The following is an 18,672-nucleotide window of genomic DNA, read 5'->3' as shown; positions in this document are numbered from 1 at the left end:
ATTTACAGATTACAGAGGTACGTAATGGGTCCAGGGACTGGGCCCCCAAAGTTTTGATAGCTGAACTAGGTACAAAGGTAATGAATTCTGTAGAATGGTTACTTACGTTTATACTTTGGCTACAATCATGAACAAATTATAGAGTAATGAGCAATTCACACTTCCACACCCGGTCACAACTGTAATGAGTTATTGGTGCAAATATTGATTGTTGAGTCACACACCACACACACACACACACACACACACACACACACACACACACACACACACACACACACACACACACACACACACACACACACACACTTTAGTTTAATATCTTTATGCACCCCATACCCATCCTGTGGGCGGTAGTCAAAAGATTACAAAGGTACATAATGGGTCCAGTGACTGGACCCCAAAGTTATGATAGCTGAACTAGTTACAAAGGTAATGAACTCCAGGTAGATCTGGTCACTAATCATGGCAAGTTACAGAGGTAATGAATCAGCTTCACTCCTATACATGGTTACAGTCATGAACAAATTACAAAGTAATGAACCACTGATACGTCCACACCTGGTCACCTGGAGGGATGGGAGGTGTTTATCTAGGTACAGGTACACACGAGTACAATTATCATACATAGTGTAAATCACCTAGGATAACCCAAGAAAGACGGATTTGGTTTCCATTGGGGTTCTTGTAATATTTTATTTAAACATTAAAATTCAAAATCAGGTACCGTAAAATGAGATATACCATGAAGACGGTAAACTGAATTATTTACATTAACATTGAAGAGAGGATCAGCTTACAATAAGAGATACACGAATGTTAGCTATACTCTCCTCTCTTTCTGTAATTTCATTCATTAGGTACCTTTTAGCTCTCTTCCTGAACTAGTTCGTGCAGGCAGTCCGTTCCACCTCTTTATTGCTGCACAGTAAAAGGCGTTTGAAGCCTGACCACCTACTGTAGGTACTACAGTATGGTACTAGGGTTTTGGTTCCCAACCTTCACAAAATTGGCAGCTTGTGAGCAATTTTATAAACGTGATTTAACTTTAGTTGCTTTACTGTCTTCAACATCCACCGAGGCCCGGTCCATTATTATTATTATAATCAAGGGGAAGCGCTAAACCCGGAGGATTATACAGCGCCTGGGGGGGGATGTGGAAGGCATTCAGGCTTAATTCGGGGAACTGGAGCACAAATCCAATTCCCTAAATCAAGAGCCCCTCACCAACATCAAGGAACCTTCCTTGAGGGGCGGCCCCACGCAATATGATGTATGAACCACAGTCTGGCTGGTCAGGTATTAACTTTTAGTGCCTGTCCAGATTCCCCTTGAAGATAACTAGGAGTTTATTTGGTTTGGTAAAGTTTGTTAGGAAATGGGAAAAGTGTTTCCTGATGCCGATCTTAGTCATATGATGACCCGCTGTTGGAGCTCTTAGTCATCTGACTGAGGCCTTCCACTGGCTTACTTGTCCACACCTTTAAAAATTATGGTCATAGTTATAACCTTTTCTTAGGTGTCTGTTGGTAATCCCCCTTTTTAATTATGCTGGGAGGAAATCGAACAGTCATGGGTCCCAGACACATTGTGTTCGCTTAGTGTACTCATGGTATTCCTGCTTTTCATGGGGGGGGGGAGTCACACCGCCTGCCGAGTCTTACTTTTATACTTGGAAAGGCTGCCGGTTCCACTGCGCAAATTGTCAGGTTCCAAATTCAGTTTGCCATATTCTAAGTGTCAGGAGCCCAGGGCTGTTCAACAGCCTCCCACCATGCACAAGGGAAATTACCAGTAAATCCCTGGCTAAGTTCAAGAGGGAGCTGGACAGATACCTCGAGTCAGTATCCGTTCAGCCGGGCTGTGGTTCATATGTTGGATTATGTACAGCCAACAGTAACAGCCTATCTGTTCCACCAGGAGACCTGGTCAAGGACTGGACTGTGGGGGCGTTGACCCCCGGAACACCCTCCAGGTAGGTAACTTTGAAGAATGTTTCTTTGTCATTAAAATACTTTACTTGGAAATACACTGCATTCTCTAGAATTTTGGACATCACACTGAGTGATCACAACAATGTTTCTATCACATCTACTTAGGAAATGATAGGATGGATAATGAGAACCTTCAAAACTAGGGATGCCAAGTCCATGATGATTCTACACTGGAATGTTACTGTACACTAACGGCTCCTTTCAAGGAAGGTGAAATTGCAGATCTGGAGAATGTACAGATAACTTTCACGGCATACATAAATGTGTTAAAGCACCTAAACTACTGGGAACAGTTGAAGTCCCTTGATTTGTACTCCCTGGAACACAGGTGAGAAAGATGCATGATAATATACACTTGGAAAATCCTAGCAGGACCTAAAGTCAGTACCTGATCAGCTGGGCTGTGGTTCATACGTCGGTTTGTGTGTGGCCAGCAGCGACAACCTGGTTGATCAGATCCTGATCCACCGTGAGATCTGGTCACAGACCGGGTTGAGGGGGCGTTGATCCCCAAAACCCTCTCTAGGTATTTTCCAGGTATACTAACAGGCCTATAATTCCTGATGTAGACCTGTTTTTCTTGAAGATAGGTGTAACTCTGGCTTCCATGAACTCCTCCAGAACAATATTGGTGGTGATGGACACACTTATAATGTGCGCAATGGGGACTGGCAATTCAGAGGCACCATCTTTTAGGAATTTGGCTGGGATGCTGTCGGGACCAGTGCAGTAGTAAGTTTTAAACTTGGAGTCTGTTCAAGGTATTTGATTTAACAGTTTACTTACTAATGTTGATGCAACAGTTGTGTAGGATAAACTGAAAAAAAATTGCCACTTTAGTTGTTTCATGGCATACCTCGTTACCGATATTTAGTGCAGCAGACCCCCAGTGTTCTTAATTAATCCATTCAGGAGGTTGGCCTAAATCCGAAATGGCCGAAAACCGAAGTAATATTTCCCATAAGAAATAATGTAAATCTAATTAATCCACTTCAGACACCCAAAAATATTAACAAAAAATAATTTTTATAGAGAATAATTATAGTGTTGCACCTCTTCAGTGGTTAGTACATTCATTACTTACCTTAAAATATTTGTAGTCTTAATGGAGGGCGAGAGGTGAGTAGTATTTATTTGTAGGAAGTCAGTGTAGGTAGCCGGTAGATGTAGGTACAAGTATGTGGTCCCTCTGGGCTACACCTACCGGCTACCTACATTGCAGAACACAGCCATATTATTCCATCAACATACCATGTTCACCGAGTTTAATCATTTCTAACAACTACCTTTAGATGCCATCATAAATGAAGGGAGAAGTAATGAATAACTCATGCCGAGATTTGTAAACAAACGCGTATTAAGGGCAGTCACTGGGCCAGACTCCAGATTGTTTTCTCTAATGCTCGATCAGAGAAAACAATGTTTACCCTCCACCTGACTCGCCATTCATCATCTTATGTTATTATGTTATGTAACGTGTTTCTTATATAATTTTGAAGAAAATGTCTATATTAACCTAAAATAAGACATTTAATGTGCCCAAGAGCGAGTCACCAACGTATGAGCGGCCCAGGTGAACGCATCTGGTACAAACGATTTCCGAGCAGATGCATGTAATCCGTGGGGGAAATTTCGCTGAAAAAGTGCTCGATTTCTGAATTGGCCGATTCCCGCACTGGCCCAAAACCGGGAGTGCACTATACTATGTTAGATCTACCCTTGGGTTTGTGACTATACCTTAGCTCTTTTAGTTGTTGCCAGAGCTTTGGGGGGTTCTTGTATTCTTACGGAATAAGGATTTTATTTCTTTGCATAGTTTACAATGTGTAATTACAGTTTAGATTTGATAAGTACAAAGAAAGCCACTGACATGCTGGGGCATTTGATTTTTGAGCAAAAGTGCATTGCCTTTGCTCCATTTATAAGCATCTGCACTCTGAAATTCACGTAGCGCTGAAACATCCTGCCTGTTTTTCCTTAATCTTTTTAGCAACTGATCCCTGAATTTGGTATTATCTAATCTCAGCAGTTATGCAGGGTTCAATACTTCGTTTAACCCTAACCTCTTTAACTGGTGCAATATTGTCAAGGATGCCAGTGAACATTGTTCTGAATGTTTCCCAGGCATCATTTACATCAGTGCAATGTGTCACGGCATAATAACTGTGTAGCCTATTTACCAGTGTTTCTTTACTGTAGCTTCTAGTTAACTTTAACGAAGATAGATAACTCTCCCTGTATAGTGGCCTGACTAGTAGCTGGCAACCCCTTTATTCATGTATTGGATCAAAATACCAGGGATGTTTACCCATTCAAGTAATCTAGTTCTGGGATTAGAAGGCATTGTGAAAATTTATTATGTGAGCAAATCACCTGCAGGAGGTTTACAGAGCATTACCTGCAAGTAATTTGGGTGAGGTAGGGTCTTGGTCACAGTAGGTCACTGAAATGTTACTCCTTCGACTGCCCACTTCCTCACCACTCACAAAAAGCTAGACCTGACATTAAATTAATATTAAAACCAGCTTTTCTGTTACACTGATTGTATATGATTAGGCTTGCTGGGAACAACAAATATAATTGGTATTCTCACCATTTAATTACTGGAAGACAATGCTGATGGAACACACCCTAACTATACTATAGCAGATAGGATTTATGAAGGCCAATGCAAAAACTACTGTACATTATGGGTAATCATCACTTAACAAAGGTGTGTTGTTGGGAAGGATTAATTGAAGTCCTCTATTTTCGTCCTCCACACACAATTCTTGAGGTCCCGCGAATTTCCTGTCCCAGTTCTTCAGCAGGGGACATTAACACTGGTTCCCATTACAAATTCAAGCCAAAAAAAAATCCCATTAGGCCTCAGGAAACACCGAATTATTAGCAGATTGTCACAACCAGTGTACACACATTAAATTCAATATAGCGTCTCTCCCCGGCATCACTTGGCAGCTCTTCTACCCCCCCCCCATCCCCCACTCGAAATTTCTCAAAAGGGTCAAATCAACATCACATTTTACTACACAATTATTGAATTATTCAAATTTACCCATGCTGAATATAGGAAAATCCAAAATTTTCCACAGGCGTCATTGTCCAATGTTCTCTCACCTTCCTTGCCAATTGTGCGTTTCCCAGGAGCTGGTGTTGATGACGTAGTCAACAGGTTGGATAATATGATGTCAGGTATTGGGAACAAGCCCATTGTCTGTCTCATTGCTGGTGGAAATGATATCGGGAAGGGCAGAAGACAGGAACTGCTGGTTAAGTACAGGTCAGCTATAGACTGATTGCCCTGAATCTGCACTCTCTAGATAGGCATAGAATTAGAGGGGTATGATTGAGGTGAATAAATGGAAAACAGGAATAAATATAGGGGATGTAAAAAAAGTTTCTAAAAGTATCTAACCAAGACAGGACTCACGGCAGTGGTTTCAAACTGGAAACATTTAGGTTCAGAAATTATATAGGAAAACACTGGTTCGGTAATATAGTTGTGGATGAGTGGAACAAAGTCTTGAGTACTATTATTGAAGCTAAAACATTGTGTAGTTTTAAAAATAGGTTAGACAAATACACGAGCGGTTGTGAGTTGGACCTGACCGGCTTCGGCCAGTAGGTGACTTAGACCTGCCTAGCATGGGCCACTAGGCCTTCTGCAGTGTTTCTTATTTATGTTCTTATGACAAGTGTAAAAGTTTTCAAGAGGAAACGGGACAGATATCTTCACCTGGTGCCAGATCAGCCAAGCTCTGATGGATATGTGGGTCAGTGGATCACCAGCTGCAACAACCTGGCTGACCAGGCTAGTACCAAATAAGCCTAGCCCAAGGCTGGACTCTGAGAGTAGAAAAAACTCTCGAAACTCAAGGAAGGGAGAAGAGTGGCTAGCAACCAATATAGGTCCTCTCTCTCCCTGCTCCATGAACTTTATCAAAACTCATCTTAAAACAATGTATGGTTCCTGCCTCCACTACGTCACTTGCCAGACTATTTCACTTCCTGACAACTCTCTAAAGAAATACTTCGTAACATCCATTTGACTCATCTGAGTCTTCAACTTCCAATTGTGACCCCTTGTTTCTGTGTCCCAATTCTGGAACATCCTGTCTCTGTCCACCTTGTCAATTCCTCGCATTATTTTGTATGTCGTTATCGTGTCTCCCCTAACCTTCTTGTCCTCCATTGTCATCAGGCTGATTTCCCTTAATCTTTGTTCATAGGACATTCACCTTAGCTCTGGAACCAGTCTTGTTGCAAACCTTCGCACTTTCTCTAATTTCACGTGCTTGACCACTGTGGGTTCTAAACTGGTGCTGCATACTCCAATATGGGCCTGATGTACACGATTCCTTACCGAGGTATCAGAATGCTATTCTCGGGCATGCCAGGTGCCCATATATTGCAGCAATTATCTGGTTGACGTTCACTTCAGGAGACATACTCGGTATTATACTCATCCCAAGATCCTTTTCCTTGAGTGAGGTTTGCAGTCTTTGGCCACCTAGCCTGTACTCTGCAGTCTTCTTTACCTTTCCCTGATCTTCATTACTTTGCATTTGGTGGGGCTAAATTTGAGAAGCCAGTTGCTGGACCAGTCTTCCAGCCTGCCCAAGTCTCTTTGTCCTCCTGCCTGATCCTCATCCGATTTAATTCTCCTCATTAACTTCACATCATCTGCAAACAGGGACACTACTGAGTCCATCCCTTCCGTCATGTCATTCACATATACCAAAAATAGCACTGGTCTAGGACTGACCCCTGTGGAACCCCACTGATCACAGGAGCCCACTTTGACACTTTGTCACATACCATGACTTATTTTTGCCTCCCTGTCAGGTATTCTTTGATCCATTGCAGTGCCCTTCCTGTTATGTGTGCCAGACCTTCTAGCTTTTGCACTAATTTTTGTGAGGAACTGTATTGAAGGCCTTCTTTCAGTCCAAGAAAATGCAATCTACCCACCCCTCTCATGTCTTACTTCCGTTACCTTGTCATAAAACTCCAGTAGGTTTGTGACATAGGATTTCCCTTCCCTGAATCCGTGATGGTTGTCATTTATAAGCTTATTCCGTTCTAGGTGCTCCACCACTTTCCTCCTGATAATCTCCACGACTTTGCATACTATACACTTTGGTGACACTGGTCTGTAGTTTAGTGCCTCGTGTCTGTCTGTTTTCTTAAAAATGGGGATACATTTGCCCTCTTCCAAACATCAGGTAGTTGCCCAGTTTCAGTGGATGTGTTGAAAATTGTTGTTTGTGACACACACATCTCTGTTCCCTCTCCAAGTATCCAGAGAGATATTGTCCGGTCCCACTGTCTTTGAGGTATCAAGTTCACTTAGCAGCTTCTTCACCTCCTCCCCAGTTGTGTATTTCATCCAGCACTTGTTGGCATATCCCTTGTTGGTGTACCCCTTCCCCCCTTCCTATTCTGACTTCCCGGAGTCCTTTCTGCCTCCAGTGTAAATATTTCCTTAAATCTCATGTTGAGCTCCTCAAGTACTTCTTGGTCGTTTTTTGTGAGCTCTCCACCTTTCCTCAGCCTGATTACCTGGTCCTTGACTGTTGTCTTCCCCCTTGACGTGGCTATACAACAGCTTTGAGTCAGACTTGACTTTCGATGCTATATCATTTTCGTACTGTTGCTGGGCCTCCCTCCTTATCTGTGCATAATCGTTTCTGGCTCTCCAACTAATCTCTGTTTTCCTGGGTTTATTGTCTTCTGTACTTTTTCCATTCTCTAATGCACTTAGTTTTTGTCTCCCTACACCTTTGGGTAAACCAAGCACTCGTTCTGGTCTTCCCATTATTTCTGTTGCCCTTGGGAACAAACCTTTCTTCTGCCTCCTGGAGGCAGTGGAGATGTCATGTCTGAGGGCAATGTGTGGTGTGAATATAATGCAGAGAATTCGTAGTTTGGAAGTTAGGAGGAGGTGCAGGATTACCAAAACTGTTGTCCAGAGGGCTGAGGAAGGGTTGTTGAGGTGGTTCAGACATGTAGAGAGAATGGAGCGAAACAGAATAACTTCAAGAGTGTATCAGTCTGTAGTGGAAGGAAGGTGGGGTAGGGGTCGGCCTAGGAAGGGTTGGAGGGAGGGGGTAAAGGAGGTTTTGTGTGCGAGGGGCTTGGACTTCCAGCAGGCATGCGTGAGCGTGTTTGATAGGAGTGAATGGAGACAAATGGTTTTTAATACTTGACGTGCTGTTGGAGTGTGAGCAAAGTAACATTTATGAAGGGATTCAGGGAAACCGGCAGGCCGGACTTGAGTCCTGGAGATGGGAAGTACAGTGCCTGCACTCTGAAGGAGGGGTGTTAATGTTGCAGTTTAAAAACTGTAGTGTAAAGCACCCTTCTGGCAAGACAGTGATGGAGTGAATGATGGTGAAAGTTTTTCTTTTTCGGGCCACCCTGCCTTGGTGGGAATCGGCCAGTGTGATAATAAAAAAAAAAAAAAAAAAAAAAATAAAAAATAAAAATAGTCCATCATTTCATTTACTGATTTTCCTACCAATTCCCTTTCCCACTAAACCTCCTGCAGGAAGTTCCTCATCCCTGTGTAGTCCCCCTTTTTGTAGTTTGGCTTTTCCCATCCGACTCCTGTTACCCTCTCCACTTGTAACTTTACTATATATTCAGAGCTCAGAACCACGTGATCACTAGCTCTGAGGGGTCTTTCATATGTGATGTCCTCGGGGTGAATACGAGGTCCAGTCTTGCTGGTTCATCCTCACCTCTCTGGTAGTGTCCCTAACATGTTGATGCATGAGGTTTTCCAGTACTGCATGCATATTGACTCTCCATGTTTTGGGACCCCCATGTGGCTCCAATATCCTTGTGATTGAAATCTCTCATAACTAGTAACTTTGCTATACCTGTGTGAGCTCTTCTGGCCACCTCAGCTAGTGTATCCACCATTGCATTGGTGGCCCGGTGGCCTGGTGGCTAAAGTTCCCGTTTCACACTCAGAGGGCCCGGGTTTGATTCCTGGCGGGTGGAAACATTTTGACACGTTTGTTTACACCTGTTGTCCTGTTCACCTAGCAGCAAATAGGTACCTGGGTGTTAGTCGACTGGTGTGGGTCGCATCCTGGGGGACAAGATTGAGGACCCCAATGGAAATAACCCGGTGGGTTAGCCACCTGGGTGGCTAACCCTCCAGGGTTAAAAATTCGAAAAAAATCTTCTCATCTTGCTCTGTTGCTCTCTTCATATTCTTCTCTTGGCATCCCACAGTTCTGTAGTGGGTTGTACATCACTGCAATGGCTACCTTATGTCCCCCAAACTGAATTGTACCTACTATGTAGTCTCTTTTGCCCATTTTGTCCATTCCTTCCATTTCCTCAAATCCCCATCGGCTTTTAATGAGCAGTGCAATTCCTCCTTTCCCTCTGCTCCCTCTCTTTCCTCAGGATCTGATATTTGGGTGGGAAGATTACATCTGTTATCATCCTGGTGAGTTTTGTTTCTGTGAGTGCTATGCCACTCCTATCATTTATTTGTTAATCCATCTGCATTTGTATACCAAATCTTCAACTTCTTTTCTAAAACTGTGATCTGGGGAGAACGTGGGGGTTGGGGGAGCAGGAGACCTGGCAGGGATCTATGGGGGGGTTGCTGTGGGGGTGGAGTTTGTGATAAGGGTGGGGACAGTGGCTACAGTGTATGGGTTTTGGGTTAGTGTTTGGTTGCATTGGAGTTGTCATGGTTGAGGTCTTTCTGTAGGAGGTTCTGAGGGAGGTTGTATTTGCTCTTCCTCCTGAGTCTGGGTTGTCCTGCTCATCTCTGTCTTTGCCTCTCTTTCCTCCTTGCATCTTTGTACCCTCTTTCAATTTCTGCCTTTCTTCTTGTCCCGTCACAGATGAGGTACACCCTCCGGTACATCGGTATGTCCCTTAGTCGTGCTTTATCCTGCAGGATCCTGTTTTGAGCCAATTCTGCCTTGAATATCACTGTGTTAGTTACCATTTTGTCTTAGGCACATGTCGATTAGACACTAGTGCTGTTGTGTGTGTGTGTGTGTGTGTGTACTCGCCTAGTTGTGGTTGCAAGGGTCAAGTCACAGCTTCTGGGCTCCACCTCTTCACTGGCCACTACTAGGTCACTCTTCCTACTCCATGAGCTTTACATAGCTTTAAGAAGAGGTATGATATAGATCCTGCCTCCACTACATCATTTCTCAGACTATTTCATGTCCTGACAACTGTGTGACTGCAGAAATACTTCCTAATACCCCTGTGATTCATCTGAGTCTTCAACTTCCACCTGTGACTATTACTGTGTCTCATCTCTGGAACATCCTGTCTCTGTCCACCTTGTCGATTCCTCTGTGTGTGTGTGTGTGCGCGTGTGCGTGTGCATGCGTGCGTGCAAGTATTAGTATAGTGAGTATACTAATCACTGCTGATCTAGTAACATACTAAAAGCTGTTAGTGTAATTGCAGGTGTTGTTAGTATGTACTAACAATTGTTGGTGTTATTAGTGTGTGCATTAACAATTTATAGTGGAGTTAATGTGTGCATTAACAACTACTGGTTTTTAATAGTATAGTTGTATACTGTATAGTATGGTAACAAACATACTCCTAAACTTAACCAGCTCATCACTGTCAAGTGTTACTGTGAACAGTTACCACACACTATCATGCTAAATCTTAATACAGTATAAAGGAAGAGATTGCTGGCCAGCATTATGCAAATAAACACTGCATCAGAAGAGAACAATGATGGATAATGTCCAGGTGTACTGGATCACTGTCTTACAATCAGCCAAGAAGCCTCTCAAATATAGGACACATCAGACAAGTTTCCAGCATAAAATATTCTTTAATTGCAAGACTAACACCTAAAACACAGATAATAATAATATATACACACATGCCTTCAGAAGTTATACTTATTATAATGAAAAATGTCCAATGTTTTATATTTTTTTATTGTAATTTTTGTCAAATGAAAAGTTACAAAAACTCAGTTTATCTTAAACAGGATTAGTATCTTGCCAACTCCGACTCGACAATTTAAATGTAAACGTCATGTACAATACTGTACTAGTGTAATTTCATTTGTTTCTGCTCAATTGCCATTATTTCAGCAGTAGTATGTATTTGTTTGTGCATTTTTAAAATGGCACTAATATTTGCCAGCATAAAAGTAATTCACTAGATTTTAAGTAGCTCTTAACACATTTGTTTGTTAGCTTGTGAAATAGATACTTTAATTATCACAAAAATAAAGAGCATTACAGTTATGAGATTCATGCCATATAAACTCTCTAAAGCTGAATGAATGCTAGAGCCTCTATGAGATGCCTTCTGCCAGAGTATATATTTTTTACTCGTATGGTCAGATAGAAAATGCTGTGGACAAATCATATATGAAACATTTATGACTGTACAAATGTATGATAGCTTTTAGGCCTAGTACTGCAACAGATGCTCTCAATAAGACAAATCTCAGTGTATGAATATTCTTATTTAAAGCATGTGCTAAATGCTTTTATGCAAGTTTTAAGTCTATTGAACATGAACATTACACTCTTCAAATGAAATAGTTCTCTTGATTTATTCTAATCAGAGTTAATCACATATTACAGGTAAAGAATAAATCAGTACATTTTTGACAATGTTGGATTATCAGTTATTGTGAAGTGTTAAGCCATGAAAGTAATATTTTATATTATTCATCCTTCTACATCCTTTGTAACTTACACATTTCAAAATATGACAATTTAAACACATACAGCACTAAGAGAATGCTGGCATTTTAACATATTAATTTTGGGCCTATTAATATTGGGAGTGGATATAATGTTAGAGTAATGAACTGTTTGATGAAGTAGATGATGCAAGAGTATGATGAGGCAGCAAAATTGCAATAAAAAAAGCAAATCAACTAGTAAGTGCAATCAACCTGTTTTCCTAATGCCAGTGTTGCTTTTCACTATGTTTAATCCAGTTTCTCTACATATTCTAGCTGGGTTCGATTAAGTTAACATCACTTGACAAATTTAACTATCACACACCTACCAATAAATATAATACAGTGGATCTCCTTTGTGACATTAACGTGTTCCTAAAATTTTTTCATAAACTGATGGAGACAAATTCTTTTCCCCCAGAGACACCCAAGTTATAATCAGAGATGTGTTCCTTTATCTATGTTCCAGTCCTCTCCTATTCTCTTACCTCCCTCCTCTCTTATTCCCTTACCTCTGTATAATCCTTATGGGTTTAACACTTGGTTATACTTATAATATTCCCTTAACTCCCTCCCTCTTCTATTTCCCTTACCAACCTCCCTCCCTCTCCTATTACCATTACCAACATCCCTCCTTCCTTCTCCTATTACCATTACCAACCCCCCCTCCTTCCCTTTCCTATTACCCTTACTAATCTCCATCCCTCCCTTTCCTGTTACCCTTACCAACCTACCTCCCTCCCTCTATTTTTCCTTACCTATCTTTCTCTTTTGCTATTTACCTAGCCTACCTTTCTCCTTTCCTATTCCCCTTACTTTCCTCCTCTCCCTAATCCCATATCTACCTCCCATTGCGTGTCCCACATAATATTCCAACCCCCTTATGGTATTTCACCCCTCACACTGTTCTCTAGTCCTCTCACTATTTCACTCCTACACTGTACACCACCTTCACAATGTACCAGGTCTCCATACCACAGACACTGCATTCCACCAAATACAATGTACAGTGCCCACACACACCTGCACTGCATCTTCCATACCCCATGCCATACATTCCACTCTTCCCAGGTTATGGTGTAGGTATAAGGTAAGGTGAAGGTTTCTGTGTTCTTAGGTTTGGAGGGATGAAGGTTAGTTGGTGGTATAAGCAGAGTTGTTGTCTTCACCTAGTGACCATGTGATACACACCCACACACCTACCACCCAAAACCAAACGTATATCTTCATATGTATATATACAACACATACATACTGATGTGAAATATCAGTGCATATGGTGAAACAACAAAGGAAACAAAATAAATATAATTTAGCTTTAAGAAATTGTAATTGTTGATTTGAGAGTAATTCACCAGTCACACTCAAACATGACCTCTTCATTACTTTCATAAAATAAACATATGAAGACTCTTGGCAAAAAAAAAGTCTAAAACAAACTTGTTTAAAATGATTTACGTTCAGATATTCGCAATCGTTGTAACTGTAGATCAGTGTTTTAAGGTTATTAACTTGTTCTAAACTGTATCATAAGTGCAATACATCGTAAGTTGGGGACCTACTGTAATGATATACAACTTTGTTTATATGGACTTCAGTAAGGTCTTTGATAGTTCCATACTAGAGACTAATGAAGGTAAAAGCATGCTGCATTGGAGGTCAGTCCTGGATAAAACAAGTGGAACAAGTGGTATTCCATGGAGTGAGTGTTGGGTTCATTTTTCAAAAATGACATAAATGAGGAAATAATTAGTAATGTGAGTAAGTTTGCTGATGACACTAAAACATATCATCAGCTAGCTTCTAAGAACACCAGGGAGCTACAGAAAGATTGGAATAGGTTGATACTGTTTGAAAAGTGGTAGATGTATATAGTTTGTGGATAAATGTAAAGTTCTAATCCTGGGAAAAGAAAATAACTATGGTACTTAAGGTATAATCTACAGTAATACAGATCTTAATCAAACTGAATGTGAAAAAGATTTAGTTTTGGTTAGCAGAAATCAAGAAAACAGTACACAAGTGATCATAACAAAGCTAATAGACTTCTTGACTTCCCAGGGTCATACCTTATATATCATTAAGGCCTCGTTTAGATTATACAGCTCAGTTGTGGTCCCCATATTACAGAATGGACATTATTGTGCTAGAAAATGTAGAGAAGAATGACAATTAATGCCATCTAAGAAACCTTTCCTACAAAGATAGGCTGAAGGCACTTAATTTGCACTTCCTAGACAGGCATAGAATTTAGGGGGGGCTATGAGTGAGGTGTATAAATGGAAAGTTGCAATAAATAAAGGGATATAAAGTGCTGAAAACATCTAATGAAGACAGGAGTCACAACAATGGAATTAAGTTGGATAAGATTGAGACACTTATGCAACATATGGGAATCTTTATTCCTTAATAAAGATTCCTGTATGTTGCACAAGTGTCTCAATCTTCAACTTGTCATTTTTGAAAACCATTAATTACATACGTTAGGTAAGGAGAATATAGAAAAGCAATGGTTTGGCAATAGTTGTGGATAATGGAACAAACCAAGAAGTGTTACTGAAGGGAGTATTTTAGTGAGCTTTAAAAATAGATTGTAAGTGGGAGTGGTTGGGTGAGTAGGAGCTCCCTAGCATGGCCAATAGGCCTACTGCAGTGTATGTCTATTCTTATGCTCTTAATGCATAAATATGAGACAATGTTTTGCTATGCAAACAGGAAATATAACTGCCAAGAAGATCGAGGAAACATGGCAATAAAAATCTGATCACATTGTAGTGTTATTTTAGCAACAGTTTTCATTCATAGTAAACACATTTGATTAGGAGAATGGGTTACTGTAGTGATGTATTATATTGGAAAGCAAAGTGAAGCATGAATCAAAATTTTGCTTAGTCATTTTGCTGATAGACTGCTGCATAAAAAATATATATAAAAAGAGAAGAAAAACTTTCAGTTCTGGAGTATTTGTACCTTTTGTGTTGTCTTGCACATTTTGTTTGCATTCTGTAGTAAAACTAAATAAATGTTTCTACTGGCTAGCATAGTGAGCACATTAAATATTTATCCAGCTCACTTGCAACTACTCACTAGCTGTCAGTCATATTCCATCTTCATCTAAATGTAAACTAGTGAAGTCAACCATTCAACTCTAACCTTAATGAACAGTCATCAATGTACCTATGAAGATAAATTTCATGTAATTTTAAAAGACATTACTTCATCTTGCATATTGTGATTAGAAAAGTTAAATGGATTTATTGCCACTGCTCCAGGAAGTGCTTTAATACTGGTGAAGGGCTCATGATCCAAGGAGTTTGAGCTACCTTTTCCTCCTTTCTTGCATCACATTAGATTCTCTCATTCAACATGCACCATACAACTCCAGTGATGGATTTAGTGTTTCCTTGTGAACATAATAGTTTGCACATTTTTTACATACTCTGATTTATTACAATAAAATTTGCAGCTCTGTATAACCCTTTTGGGTTGAGCACTTGGTTATAATTATAATAATAAAAACAGAATTAAAAATAGTAAATGTATAGATAAAACTCCTAAGAGCATTACTGTGGCTCACAAAGTAACTTATATGGCAAGTCTTATCTGTGCATCATCACAAGTCTTATCTGTATCATCATAAGTGTTTTCTGTATCATCATACTTTCCCTTTCCTGTATTGTGGTGTTGGCTCACAAAAATATTGTTAATATACAATGCTATTCGGTTTGCAAAAGCTTTTATAACATTACAAGCCACAGTAGCAGGCAGTTTTTTTGTCTGAAATATTTAGTACTATATTACATTAGATATATTGTATTAAGCAATATACTCCTAACCCTCAACAAAAGCACAGTGGTAGTATAACAATAGCCTCTGCAATTATGAATTTCATTTGTTTTAGTATTACAGATACAGTAAAATTTTGACTTGGACCTTATTTCAGTGCGCTTCGGTAATGGGTCGAAATTCACGGAGTTGACTGATTCAGAAACAAAAGTGTTATTTACAGAAGTTCCCATGGCTCTATAAATCATTATATCATGACTGTAAATAACTTGCCACATGGAGGTCTTGGACCCATGATAAGCCAGTCGTAATACTAGGTCAGGTGCTAAATCTTTTTAGGGTGACAGTGGATAACACACCAACCTGCTGGTTTTAGGACTGGCTTGCCATGGGACGAGCCTTCTGTGTGGTGTATGTCCATTATTATACAATTAACTGTAAAACAATATTATCTCTATCCACCATTACCAGCTATGTTCCCTATGTTAGCCCATTACTTCAAAAGTTTACTCATTTGTAATGTACAACTTGTGATGTTTCACCTGTAGAATTGAAGATAATAGCAAAGATATAATTATTGGTATTGTAGAAGGTCCACACCTCCAGCTGCCATGGAGACTTGCTGTTATGCTCTCAAATCTAGGAAATAAACAATACACACAAAAATATATTTTCTAAAATATCTGTCTACAGCTCTACTGCTGTCTCCCACTCTTATTTTAAATCTAATCCTACATTACAAATTTTTGTGCTACCCACATCTGTATAATGCTCAACCTGAAGAGCCTCACATAATATCTACATGCCCACTTAAATCTTAAACTTTATTGCCCATCACCTACTTTATTATCTAAGATACAATGCAGTAACATGTTTGACATTATTATGTATGAATCTACATTAGTAATTTAAGTAATTTCATTTGCCTGGGTTGAATTATATTCTCTCATATGGTTATTTTATACTGAAAACTCAATGAAGAATATGCCATTGACTTCTAGCTGTGAATAGCATTAGTATTGATAAGATTATCCTGTTTAATCCTGCACATTCAAATACTTAATAAGAACCAGAAAATGTACTTTTTTTTATGTACACTAATGTAATTTAACACATATTTCTTTTTCAGCCTAACAAAACAATTGGCTGATGTGTTGGTGAGAATTTAAATGAATAAAAGCAATTATCATCATTTTCTGCCAGTGTAAACATCAGTCATAAACAGTAGGGTTTCAAGAATTTGGACTTTAAGACTGGATTTTATTTGTTTGGGAAGGATTTCACCAGATTCTCTATAACCTGCGAAAAGTCCTCATATCCAGGAACAAGGTTTCCAAGGCTTGTCAATCAGTGCATCATTAATTCAGCCCATGGGCGAAGGTGTCATCACATATATGCAGTGTCAAAGTACATTTGTCCTTCACAAACTTCTGATCATTAAATGTAAATTCAGGCATTGCCTTGCTACCCAAACTCGCATCTTGCATGTTTTTAATTTGGTAATGTCCTTTGTGGAGTGCAGACTAGCAAGAACTGTGAGTTTGCTTATTAAAAAAATTGAATAACATTGATGGAGGCATTGAAGCTTTGAAGATACAACAAAGAAAATGCTACTAATGACTGAAGCACATTTGGCAGAAGCTACAGCCATTAACAATGTCTGAAGACTGACTCATTCCACGAGTTTGAAAGCTTTTACATTATAACAACACAAGGGCAGTGCAACCATTACACACAATGAATGGAAAATTTTACTTCAAAGAATTTAAATGAAGATGTAGTTATAAGGCTGATATGTGACAATGATGCACCTGCTGCATACCAGGCCAGCCAAGCACATGTTATTAATGCTGTTTCATATTTCTTTCATTCAGTGTAAAGGCAGTGATGATTTTCATGAGAGGCTGTCCATGGTGGAAACTATACAAAATGCTTCTCTTATTGGCACTTACATCTGTTTCATGTGGGTATACACGTGAATATGGAAACAGCTCTCTCTATATTGCATCGGAGCAATGCGAAATGTGTTTTTTGTGTGGAGGGGAGGGGGGTAATTATGCTTCAGAACTCAAATATCAAGACCAGTCCCCATTCATGAAGTCCTACTGTCTATAAAATTACTTGGGTAGTAAAAAAAATTCTTTAATCATAAAATTGGCCTATTACTGGAAACCACCTAATACAGATGCACTTAACTAGTAACTACTGAGGTCCCACAGTCCATATATTCCAAACACTTGGAGTCGTTGTGGTCTTGGTTGATACTCGCTGCACTGTTTTCTTGGCATTAATTCGAAACTTGGTTTCCTTCATGTGCTTCGATTATTATTAAAAAATTCGCAGCATCCATTCACTGAAAGAAGAGAAGTAACCAACCTAACACATTTTAATGAAATATAGTGCAATGTATATTTGTTTTTTAAATATGGTAGAGTATAACTTGTTACAATCATTTTTGTATTAGAAGTTTAGAACCAAAACCTTCTGATAAGCAAATCCCCCATTTTAATTGTACAACAGATTAAATCTAGTAATTATTTTTATTTGGAGGGTATTGGGTCAAGGCATGACTGGGGAAAACTGGGAAGGGCTGTGCAGCTGTGGAGGTAGGAAAGAGGAAGTGGTGCAAAAGGGAAGGCTTTTAATATAGCTTCAAGTTAAGAAAAGGTTAGTTAATGCAGCTGCTGGGAAGGGTGGGAGGATAGCTACAGAAGAAGAGTTCAAAGAGGAGTTGGCACATGTACGAGGAAAGGAGAGGGGTAAGGGGGATTGGCATAGCTGTAGGAGAGGGGTAGGGGAAGGAGGAAGGGATGGTGTAGTTGCAGTTAAAGGAGTGAGTGGGGTCTGCCAGGCTCCAAGCTTGTGCTGTTGGGCTCCACTGTGGGAGGTGGGACTGCCATCCTTCAAGCTTGTGCTGTTTGGATTCCACCAAGGTCAGTATTTAATTTGCAAGTGATTGCCATTCACCAGTTGAAATTTTTGTTATCCTTTCACCATGTCCTCAAACTAACACAAATATACAATTGTAATACTGTACTAGGCAAGGGCTTCAGAAATCAGTATGGTACATGCAATATAAAGTGTTGTACAGCACTAACTATTGAACAGGAAAGAGATTATTGCCACTTACTATAGTTGTTCTCTTTCTAACATTGTATATGTAGTGCTTTATAAGCAGAACTT

The 18,672-nt window shown here is 39.9% G+C and overlaps 1 protein-coding gene and 1 long non-coding RNA gene across 4 annotated transcripts in view; one reads left to right on the top strand and one right to left on the bottom strand.

The window, feature by feature from the left end:
* The window catches only part of LOC138853929 (uncharacterized), a 104,975-nt gene that overhangs the window by 32,977 nt on the left and 53,326 nt on the right, over nucleotides 1–18,672 (top strand). The gene's annotated exons all lie outside the window — the stretch shown is intronic.
* The window catches only part of LOC128686390 (protein similar), a 688,895-nt gene continuing 681,033 nt past the window's right edge, over nucleotides 10,811–18,672 (bottom strand). For 2 of the 3 annotated variants that reach the window (XM_070093688.1, XM_070093683.1), the window contains one exon: nucleotides 10,811–17,842. In XM_070093688.1, the coding sequence (XP_069949789.1) occupies nucleotides 17,840–17,842 (3 nt within the window). In that variant the 3' untranslated portion in view covers nucleotides 10,811–17,839. The remainder of the gene's footprint in view (nucleotides 17,843–18,672) is intronic. The other variant, XR_011393121.1, reaches the window with a different exon arrangement.

The sequence above is a fragment of the Cherax quadricarinatus genome, chromosome 43, assembly GCF_038502225.1.
Source record: "Cherax quadricarinatus isolate ZL_2023a chromosome 43, ASM3850222v1, whole genome shotgun sequence".
NCBI lineage: Eukaryota > Metazoa > Arthropoda > Malacostraca > Decapoda > Parastacidae > Cherax > Cherax quadricarinatus.
This window is presented reverse-complemented; position numbering and strand designations above follow the sequence as displayed.